A 12021-nucleotide genomic window follows, 5' to 3' on the forward strand; every position below is an offset into this window, starting at 1 on the left:
GAAGGCTGTTGTTGGTTTAGCGTCCAAGAAACCACAGAGAACGTCTCGGCTAGCAGAAGCTAACTGTTAGCATTAACAACTTCACCACGCAGGCTTGTGTTATTTGTGGAGATAAAACATCAGTGTTGCAAACAAATGGAGTCAGTGGTAGAGTCATGTTGCTGTTATTCAATCAGAGGCGAGATGTCCAAATATCAGGAAATAAGACTCCTAATCCTGCCGTCTGAAGCCACTTTCTCCTCCAGCTGACTTCTGTGTCCTCATACAGGAGCATCTGAGCTTTCCCCCCAGAGAACGACTTGCAAAGCATTCATTCCTACTAGAGACCACCGCAAATGTAGTAAAAATGAGGAGTAAACTGGAGCTTTAGTAAACTTGAACTGTCAACATTAGAAGTTTGTATTTAATTCATTACCAATTTTTAGAAATTGTCCTTGTTTCCCTCGATTAAATGATAAAACATGCATTTCCCTTTAAATTACTTTTAAAAGCTACTATTTAGCTAAGCTTTCTGGCTAAGGTAAAACATCGTCATCATCGTCTATTTCTGGAGAACATATAGATCAGGTACCCTCAACCATGGACGTCACTAGGATTGAGATATAGGGGGGGCTTAGCCCCAGGAGCTTGACCTTGAACATTTTTTTCACATCCTGCAAAAACTTTGTCAATTAATTCATTATCTGAAGAACATTTAACAAAACCTATCATTTTATCAATTTCTTTTCCTTTCCTACCTTTGTGCATTTTCTCTCTTCTTTTTATAAATAATAACACTTAATCAGTTCATTAGTGGGGTCTATGTTGAAGAAAGATTTTATATAAGTCCATTAAAAATTAGTTTTGTTATATTTCCAAATAAAGCTATTCATTTCAGTCTACTGCACTTAACATGGGGAAATGTTGCAGTCATTTGTTTAATTACAACTTGCTTAATTATAAATGTTACTGAAATATGACAAAGAACAAATGAATAATTGTCAAACTTTTATTCTGCCAAATGAGTGTGCAGTTGACAGTTTTGATATATGAATAACACTGATGTGATATGGAATAAAGGAGTATGTAATTAACAATTACAAGACAAAATAACAGTATAAAATAAATAAAAATGAGGGCTGGGACTTGATTAAAATTTTTAATCTAATTAATTAGAGGCTTTGTAATTAATTAATCTAAATTAATCGCATTGTAATCGTTCAGGAAAATGTGCTCTCAAAGCAAAACTTAATTAAAATTATGAAATAGAGAATTAAACATTAGACATAGTTATTACTGTAAAACTAAAGCTTTTAATAAAAAATGCATTTTAATTAATCAAATGTCACTGTGTGATTTGAAACAAGACCCAAATCAACTAAAATTTATAATTACAAATAGAAAACACCTGCAAAGGGTTCCTGAGCCTTTGAATAGTCTCTCTGTGTAGTTGAATGACTGAAATAAATTTGACTTTGCACCAGATTCTAATTTTTCCAGTTTCACTTGTTTGTATAATTGGGAGTTTTTATTAGCATTTCTACTCATAATGTAGTAAAAACACACACATAAATAATAATCCTTCAAAATGACAGTAGAACAGGCACAAATATGATCTAGGACTTAAATGTACTAACTTTTAACACAGGCGTGACATATTCTGAGAATGATCAGGAACACTAACTGGTTCCAGTTGGATGACTGGAGGTTGATGGGAAGATAAAAGATCATGGCGAGGAAATAATGATCTGACGAACAGGTGAGCGGACCTTCCTTACATGGGAATCCTGATGTCACGTTAAGAAGGGGATGCTGCAGACCCGCAGATTCACGCCTGCTGCAGTGAATCTGGTGTGATCTCCAGCCTGATCACAACTTTCTCGTTCCTCGCTGCCCCTGATGCACTTAAGCATCCACCCCTTAGCTGATGACAGCTTCAACACACCTCGCTGCTTAATGATAGTAATGCATGTGATGTTTAGACAGAGACTCGTCTCAGAAACGTATAACTCCCCGACAGAATTGTTTAGAAAATCATCAGAAAAGAACTTAAACTTCTGTTTTCAACTTTAAGACACGTTGTTTGTGATTGTTTACAGAGTAGTGAGAACACGGAGCGTTCTCCCGGCGGCAGACCGCGGTCAGCGGCAGCCAGGTGCCTCTCGTTTGTCTGACTACTTTCATAAACTACTGTTAGGGCAAAGAATTATTCTGTCTGGTGCTTTCAGCGCTGCACAGATGTTACGTAAATGTTAAAAATATAGCTTACCGCAACTTTTGTAAAGTTTCCTGTGCCACCGGGCAGCTGCAGCAGCAGAGATGATCTCTGAAAAATGTCCGCGACACGGACTCCGTTGTTGTCTGGAAGTTCGTTTTTTTCAAGTTAAGAAAAGAGGCAGACGGGTTTCCTAAATCCTGCATCAGTCCAAGCAAGGCAACTTCTTTCTGTTTTTATTCCGTTAGTAGCCATTAGCACTGTGCGTTGTTGTGTGCGTCAGTGATATTCTGTCTACGAGGAAGTCGTGCAATGACAAAGGTTCCGCCGTGCTCGAAATGCAAGCTGCGATTAAATGCGTGGAATTTTTTTAACGTGTCGTTTTTTTTCTAATTAATCATAATAACGCGTTAAAGTCCCAGCCCTAAAAAAAACTCAAAATGATAGGGGGGCTTGTGATTATTTTAGGGGGGCTGAAGCCCCCCTAAAACGGACCTAACGACGTCAGCGCCCTCAACTAAATTTGTTAATGGGCCGGAGTTTTTTCCAGCAGACACTTTGAGGGCCAGATTCCCTTCTTACATAAAGTTCAAGGATTGTATCTTAATTCATTAACAATCAAAAGGGCTTTGTCTTCCATCTAAACTGCTTGGACTGTAGTTTTAATGTGTTTGGAGAACATACACATTTATTGATACTCGGGACATGAATTTTGCTGCTAAACTTCAAAGTCCCCAAATTGGGGGGTATTAGGGCCCAAAGGGTTGGGGGGCAGGATGTGGCCAGCGGGCCACCAGTTTAGGTTCACTGTTGTAAAAGCTGTGAGGTGGTGCTGCTGGTTTGCACCATTGCTTCTCAGCAAGAATGTTCTGGTTTCTCCTCTTGACTGCATTAATTCTGCATGTTTTGCTCCTGCATGCACGAGTTTTTGCAAAGCCCTGCAGTTTTCTCTCACAGAACAAAAACACCATTAGGTTGACTGTAGATTCTAAATCGGCCCTAGGTGTGTAAATGGTTCTGCGTGTGTATGTGACCTCGTGGTAGAGTTGACCCTGAACGGGATCAAGCAGGTACTGGAACTGAATGCTTAGATGTGTTAAATTGCATTTTTCAGCGTGCCGTGAGCTATATTTGCAGAATATTAGCATTTTATTAGAAACTCCTTTTTGGAGTGTAGTCGAGTTAGTTAAACATCAAAAGAGGGGGGGGGGGGGGGGACTAAAGGTAAATCTCCAGGAGGATCTCTCTTGTTATATTTAGCTGGTGGAAAATCAGCTGCAGTCATAATGTTCTTTTCATGTTGCGCCTGCTGCCCGAGGCCTCGGCCTGACTCTTTTAGATGAGCGTTCGAATGCAAAAGCATACTTAAAGACGCAGCGCTGGTAAAGTAAGAAACGAAACGCGTTCACCTGAACGCCTGTGGATTTGCACTCAAGCCCAATCAAATCAAAGCTTAATTTGATGATATTTACACACAGTCATTACAGAGATTTGAAACCAGATTATGTGTGTGGGGTTATTAAATCAGGCATGCCGTTGTTCTTGCTGCTGGCAGAGGACCCGTGGGAGTACGGGACAGAGTGCTGGTCAGGTGAGGCTTTGGACGTTGCTCGCATCTGTGTGCTTAAATTGCTAAAACCCTATTTGTCTCTTCAGATTCTGCAACTGTGCAAACTATGAAAGCAAACCGTGCGGCGTAGCGATGTCGACATGTGAGCCGTTACCTTATTTGACCTCTCCACAGCTGCTGCTGAGGTGGAAAAAATAAAAAGGAGGGGAAAAAAGAGAGGAAAGGCGAAGCAACGCAAAGGATGAAAATAGTGCGAGAAGGTTTTTGCAAAGTGAAGGGAGGTAGAGGACAGTGAAACAGATACAGTGAGGAAGGACAAAGAAAAAGTCAGACACAGACGGAGAGATAAAAGGAGGAGGAGTCGAGGGGGGTGGGGGAGTAACCAGGAGGGGGACGGAAAGTGATGTGTCAGCAGTGAGCGCTGGAGAGGTGTGTGTAAGTTAGGACGTGAGGAGACGTTCCACTCCTCCCTTCTCCCAGTGTTTATTCCTCCTCCTCCTCTATTTTCCATCTAAGTTACAGAACTCACTCTTGGCATGGGATGTATAAAAGCGGAAGTGAGTGAGGCGAGAGTGAGCATAAGAGGAATAATCCAGCCCATGCCTAATTTTTTTTGGCACAGCCTGCCTCAGGGGACACCACTCCTCAGTCCGCAGGAGTTTATTAGACGACTGCCTGGCTCGTGGCTCTTCTCTACAGAGCTGGTTAGCATTCTGAAGACACAAATCAGATTTAATCCTCAAGGTGTGCAATCACCTTCTTTCTATTTAAGGCCGACGAGGAAGCCTTTTACATCACTAAATGTGGGCACTTTGAAGTCCACAGTTTCTCTATTTAAATTTCAGTCCATCTGTTTGAATTATCTTTTGGCCACTTGGGCCTTTTACTGTCCAAATCTGCTCTCGTGCAGTTCTAACTGAAAAGAAAAGTACTAGCTTTAAGCTGGTTCCACTACGAGCAGGCACCGCCAGCTTAACACGCACATTCCTTCTCAATGTTTCTAAGCAGAAAATATGCAGATGGACTTTTGTTTGCCATGTTTTTGGCAGTTATGGAACGTTTGTTTTATTAATTTCAATTTCCGTTCTCATAAATAATCTGCCATGCTCTTGGAATTTATTTTTTCAACTTTTAGCCTTTTCTGCTGTTTTTTTTTTCTTTTTTTTTGTGTGGTGTATCATTTCACAATACAAGTTTTAAAGCTAAGTAATGAAAGCTAAGGCTGTTGTTGGTTTAGCATCCATGAAACGGCAGAGAATGTCTCGACTAGCAGAAGCTAACCATTAGCATTAACAAGTCCACAATATGGCAGAACTCCTTCAGGCTTAAGTTAATTGTGCAAATTAAAAAAAAAGAGTTGCTGTTAGCCAGTCAGAGGTGAGATGTCCAAATATCAAGAAATAAGACTCAAAATCCTGCATTCTGAAGCTACTTTCTCTTCTGGCTGAATTCTCCGTGCTGAAACAGGTGCACCGGAGCTTTTCCCCCCCAGAATAAGACTTGTAAGACACATTCATTCTTGCTAGAGACCACTGCAAATTTATTAAATATATGAGTGAAGGGATTCATTAAAGTTTTTTGAGAGGTCAACAGAATATTGTAGTTCCAAATAAAAATATTGAAGTTCTACATAAAAGCCCACAAGCACACATTTCTCTTTGTGGAGCTCATCTTTTATCCATTCACGGGTGCTTCCATACTGCGCCCCTTCTACGAAATACAAGTTAGTTGATGCAGCACAGCTGCACTCAATAATCGACAACATGTGGAGCTGAGGTCGGTGCCAGTTCATTATTCACATGTCATCAGTGGCTTGGCATGTCTGCTCTCCATAATACTACTATGTCCTGCTTTTAGCTCTAACCGTTTGTGCTCCCCTCCTGTTTGTTTTTTACTGAGAGGTTCACATTAAACATGAAACACGCTGAACTTTGGTAGGGCCTCATTTTGCTCCACAGGCTGACTTGGCCCTGGTTTCCATGGAGCTCATGTCAATCCTCTTCAGCTCTTTGGATGAGGTTATCTGAGGACGCTCGAGGCACAGTTCCTGGTCGGACTGGCGGCTCTGCCGTCCAATCCCGTGGTTTCCAGCTCAGTTGGGGGCGGTAACTCCCTGAGTGCTTCCGGTTGTGTGTGCTGGAGGCTCGTGTGTCAGGAGCTGGAGAAAGGCCTACTACTGTAGCAGGATTATGCAGATCCCAGCTCTAACTCGCCTCACTTTGAATAGAAAATGAGCACAACGTGCTAACTCGTATGTGCACAAGTAAGGGAGTTCAGGTCTTTGGGTAAATTTGCGAAATTTACAATCATTTGGAGATTATAGAAGTGGACTATAATTCATTCTTATTTAATATTCATATAATTCTGCCAACATTTCACTTTTTTATTTCATAATTTAAAAATAGAACATTTTGCACTTGTAATTATTCAATTTTCCTCACGTGTCCATCATCTAAGATGTTTACTCCAGAACTGAAAGAAAACAAAAATAAAATTCAAGAACTAGCAGATGTTGATCATTATTTTTCTAAAAGTGAACAAACTAGTTAGTTTAAGGCGCTGCAGAATTCAGCATTTGCCCCACCCCAGGGTTCTCACTAAGTCCTAAACACGTATGGAAACATGAAATGACAGCACAAAAGAACATTTTAAATTCCAAAACTCTTTGTCATTTTCTGAACTGTGAAAAAAGCTGAATTGCTTAATCAGGTTGTGGTTTTTGCATTTTACAAAGGACGGAAAACCCAAGTTATTTCCAACAGCTCCAACTACCATCCATCGATTTTTGATACCCGCTTAATATATTATATAATATATAATATCCAGCAGTCTTTGGCAAGCAGGGGGGTACACCCTGGACAGGTAGCCAATCAATCACAGGGCAACACAGAGACAAGGGACACACAACCAAGCACACACTCACACCTAAAGACAATTTAGACAGACTAATCAACCTGACAGTCTTGTTTTTGGGCTGTGGGAAGAAGCCAGAGAACCCAAGCATGCACAGGGAAAACATGCAAACTCCTTCCAGAGAGACCCCAGGCCAGGATTTGAACCCAGGACTTCCTTTGTGCAAGGCAGCAGCGTTAACCACTGCTCCACTGTGCAACCCCTCAGCTGCAGTAGTATACGAATTAGACTTTAAACCACTTTGCAAACTACGACATTTAGTTCAGCTCTAAAACATTCATTATTTTTAATTGTACTCTAAATCGTAACACATCTTTGCAGAATTAAAGGTACAGCGGACGATCTTTTTCTTCTGAGTGGATCATCTGAACCATTGGTCTGCATAACTGTCAATCATTCTGGTGAACCATTTCCACAAGGCCGTCGCCGTACAAGCTCGTTCCCGGGTAGATTTTACTTCTTGCATGTGCAAAGCGAAGGTTGGGCTGGCTTTCTGCTCGACAGTTGAGCTTAAGTTTGACATTGAGATTACTGCTAGAAGAAGTGCTGCAAGGCTGGCAGCTACTTGTAAACAGAGCATGCATGAGGATAACTGGGCATTCTCTCTCATGTGCATTTTTTTTTTTTCAAAACGTGGAGAGGGCGGTTTCATCCTGAAATTCAGAAACATTCTCCGCCATACCGTTAAGATTTTTTTTTTAACATTTTTCTTCAGAAACATCATTTCATGCTGTCTCTTTTTATTGATGGACCACTTTTTTATGTTATTTGCTGCATGCACATAGTTCTTGAATTATCAGTTTTGAATATCATAGGATTTTGAAATGAACGCCCAAACCCTGCTGCATCCTATTACAGTAACACGTTCACCACATGTTTGATTTACAAGCCATGATGCAACAGACTCATGTCTTCTGTTCCTCTGACCTGGTTCGACCTGCGCGTCTCTCCAGCGGATACAATCTGACCTCCATCTCTTCCTGGTGATACCTTTGTTCTTTGACTCCAGCGTGGGTTACACCTTCAGTGCTCAACCCAATAGGAAACATCCCACCCTGATCGTTTTTATCTCTAGCAGTCTTTTATGACAATGCAGCAGAGTCATGCTGCAAATCTCTTTTTAGCCTAATGAAAAAGCATATATATTTACAGAATAAAATAGAGTTGCACGAGGGAATATAAGACAAATTCCACCACAATTATTGCAAATATATTTTGCATTTGTACATTTTCATACATCACACCAAACCCTGCAAGGTGATGGGAGGTACATGCTCCGCAAATGCAGACGAAGACAATCTTGGCGTATATAAAGAGTAAATATTTAAGGTTGCACATTTTGTGTTGGAATTTATACGCAACAGAACGGTCCCAACAGGGAAAAATCTGCATAATTGTGAAGAACTCGTTCAGCCTTCTGTTTGTGCGTTACCCAACAAATTAAAGTAGAAAGACTTCTGCTAGGCACTGATTAGCATACTGTTAGTCTGCTGGAATCATCTCTGAGATGCTTCTGCAGATAAACAATGGTCATGAATAGAGAATTACAACGACTCATGAGTAGATATTTTTCTTCAGTGTTTGTATGTGAATCATTTTATCTCTACACTGAAAAAAAAGCTCTTTGGTGTTGCTTGATTTTATTGTGCACATCGGTTCCACATGATTAAATGAAGTTTACTAATAGAACATTTACCTTTCCATCCACTAATGAAGTCTCACCAATCCAAAGTATTTTATTCATGTGAGACTGATTTAAAAATCATGTTGACTCAACATGATTTTTATGAACTAAAGTTACTTGATTTTATTCATGTCAGAACTTGGGGCTGGGGTGTCTGTGCCCCTGTCTGTCTATGTTGCACATGCTCCTTGTGATTTCCATAGATGTCATTCTAGTTGGAGACACTGCTAACTGCTTCTTGAACCTGTTCTATTTATTTATTTATTTATGCACATTGCCAGCTTAAGAATTATGCACAACTTTGTTTTAGTACATATATATTTAATTTCATTAATCATACTTTAAATGCGAAATGAACAAAAACTGTAATCGATGGATTCATTTTAATTTGCAACATTTTAGAAAGAGTGTGGCATGCTGGGATATCTGTTCCATCTAACCAGTAATCAGCGTGCTGGATCACGAACACAGTCTTTTTAAGTAGAAACTACGTCGTACCCTTTTAGGTTAGCATTACACAAGTAAATCATGTCCGTCTTACCAACTTGATCCAATTATGTAGCGACTACATGTAAGGAATAAGTGACTTGAACAGAGGATTTCTGTTTTTCCAGTGTACTTTTTATGTTTCAGCATTGTTTCAGTGGAAACGGCATGCCTGTGCGCACTGTTTAGCTTTTGCTCACTGGGTCTAAATTTAACAGTTGCCATACCTGCATTGCTTTTACTCATTTATCCCCTCAGTGTGTATTCTCCTGGGTTTCTGTTTGTTATTTTCCAAATCTTAGTTATTTTTTATTCCTGCTCTGGGTATAAAGTGCTGTTCCTGCCACGTTTTATTTGTGCTTTGGGTTTGTCTTCTTTCCACTGCAGCTCCTTTTGATTTGTTGTTTAAACTTTCTATTTTTCCAACTACCTGCATGCCTCTTGAGCTCAAGTCTGCATTTGAGTTTGTGCACAAACACACACACACACACACACACACACACACACACACACACACACACACACACACACACACACACACACAATGACACATCTTTAAGTTCTACTTCATGCCGTCTCACGTCAGTCGTCCCAGCCTGAAGCTGCAGTGATAAATTTGAGTCCGGTGCCAAATGTCATTTAGACCTACAGTAGAGTTATTGTTGTTAGTCAGCTACTGTACGTAGGAGGCTGTTTCCACAAACGGCTCCAACCGCATGCGCGCTGTGGTGTTTACATGTGTCAGTTTTCTTTTGAAGAACGTTTTTATTGTGTCTGCCCCTGTGACTAAAGAACCACAGGCCTGATTATTCTTGTTACAGTCGGGTCTCCACGGGATATTTTTGGTTTACTTTTTTTTCATGACTGTTCTCACAACCGCTACACACTGCAACTGACAAACAACAGAAATTATGTAATGGGTTGTTGGCAGTTTTTGACACTGCTTGCTGTAAGCAGATGTGGGGAAATAAACTGCTTATTTATCTGAGTTTGATGCACCGTCAGGGGACTTTTTAGCTTTTCATGAAAAATGCAAATATTCAGTGTTTATACAGTATTTTGCAGTCGTTCATTTTAAAGGAGGCGACATCTCTGAAATAATTTCCTTTATGTTCACTTTTCCAAGCAAAGGCTGAAAAATGTAACACTCGTCTGCTGGATTGATAAGTGAATGCATATGTATTCAGAGGTAAACATGCTGTGTGAGCGCATGCAAAGGCGGTGCATAAATAAACAAATTCTCTCCCTCTCAAATACACCCACTTCCTGCGTGCGTTGCGTACCCACCGCAGCAGCACCGTGCGACTTTTGGCTGCTCTGAAAAGTGTATTTCACTCTGGCAATTATTGACAAGATTCACAGGAATGAACAAATCAGATGACAGGAAATCCTCAGCATTTCTAGAATTTCCATTTTGTCTAGCCCATCCAAGTGTTGTGTGTGTGTGTGTGTGTGAGTGTGTGTGTGCACAAAGGGGGAGTGGGGGGCGGCTGGGTTGTGTTTCCTGTGTCGCAGTTTACTGTTTTTTAGAGCAAGAAAAATGGGCTTATGTAACGGTCATGTGATTTAGCCAGGAATAGTGGTGGGGCTACAGCTGCTGCCTCTCCTCCTGCAGCTCGGTTCCTTGCCTTTTGGCAGCAGCCAGACAGACACACTGCGCACTGCTCCCCGCTAGCTCTGAAAACAACTTCTGCTGAATCCGGCACACAAAATGCAAAATCTGCACTGTGGACTGCAACAACGATAAATCTACAGAATGTTCTTGCATTTGTTGTTGTTTGTGATGGGGCATGTAGGTCAACAAACACGCCTATAAAGTCGGCAGGCACAAATGAACAAAAAAAGAAGTAAAGAAAACCTGCTGGACCATTCATGCGTCCAAATTACAAAAAAATAAAAACTTGTTAAAGTCTAATATTCACGCATTCTTAACCCAAGCTCCAAGGCCTTGCACTGGGGTCACCAGGGTCACAGTGCTACATTTAATCACCCTCTCGCTGCAATGCACGTGTCTTTAGGGAGCAGATGCAAGATTTGTCGTTATTTTTCAGTATGTGTGTTTACATGTATGAGTGCATACATGAGCGGGCGAGAGAGTGAATGACTGTGTGTGTGCAGGAGCAGGAGCCTTTCTGTGTGTGGGCGTACGGTGCTCAGAGGCTGGCGGACGTGTGGAAAAAGGAGAGATTGAGACGCAGCTACAGAGGAGAAGACGAGTGGCGAAGGAGGAGGGGAGCTGTACAGTGAAGAGCTAGTGGAGCGGAAGGAAGCTCTCTGAAATGGGAGATCATTGGGTTTCGCTGAGGGCCAGGCAGGAGGCAGGAGGGATTCTCGCCATGTTAGCATCACTGTCAGAAATAGCGGAGCTGCAGCCAGTGCCCTGGTTCCACCAAATCCCTCGTGCTATTTACTGTATAACACACCAGTACTCATGCTTCGTAAGCAGCGGCAACAAAATAAAAGCTTTTTCCCACGGTTTCACCTTGACAATTATACATTATACGATAAAATGTTGCAGCATTTATCTCATTTTCCTATTTTAGATTAAGCTGCACAACGAAAGTGTCACCATAAGTACTGATGCGGTGTCTTGTCTTCTTTTAGGTCAGCACAATTACCTGTGTGCTGGGAGGAATGACTGTATCATTGACAAGATTCGAAGGAAAAACTGTCCGGCGTGTCGTGTACGGAAGTGTCTCCAGGCTGGGATGAACCTTGGAGGTGAGGAGTCACCACCCCGCATTTCAAGTTTACCCTGTCACATGTCTTGGAACTTAAAATTTGGTCAGCCTCAGTCAGTTTATGAAAAATGATAGGCATGAAGATGTAGGTCCTTCTAGTGATAAAAGGCACAGAGATGCTGAGTCACTGTATACATGCATGTTTAATGAGTCTACAAGATAATCTGCATATAGAGTTTGCAAATAAGTCTGTGTTGATGTGTTACTTAGAGAGCTTTAGGCACACTAAATGCCTAGCAGTGACTCCTGACTCATTTATTGTTTTTAATTGTCTTGATCTCTTTACTTTTTATATTTATATATATATATATGTATATATATATATATATATATATATATATATATATACATATATATATATGTATATATATATATATATATATATATATATATATATATATGTATATACATATATATATATATATATGTATAT

General features: G+C 40.7%; 1 protein-coding gene across 3 annotated transcripts in view; it reads left to right on the plus strand.

Annotated features, from left to right (window-relative positions):
- nr3c2 (nuclear receptor subfamily 3, group C, member 2) overlaps positions 1-12021 on the plus strand; it is a 150913-nt gene that overhangs the window by 72840 nt on the left and 66052 nt on the right. For all 3 annotated transcript variants that reach the window (XM_070550071.1, XM_054743648.2, XM_070550072.1), the window contains exon 4: positions 11452-11568. In XM_070550071.1, the coding sequence (XP_070406172.1) occupies positions 11452-11568 (117 nt within the window). The remainder of the gene's footprint in view (positions 1-11451; positions 11569-12021) is intronic.

Source organism: Nothobranchius furzeri, chromosome 4, assembly GCF_043380555.1.
Source record: "Nothobranchius furzeri strain GRZ-AD chromosome 4, NfurGRZ-RIMD1, whole genome shotgun sequence".
Lineage (NCBI taxonomy): Eukaryota > Metazoa > Chordata > Actinopteri > Cyprinodontiformes > Nothobranchiidae > Nothobranchius > Nothobranchius furzeri.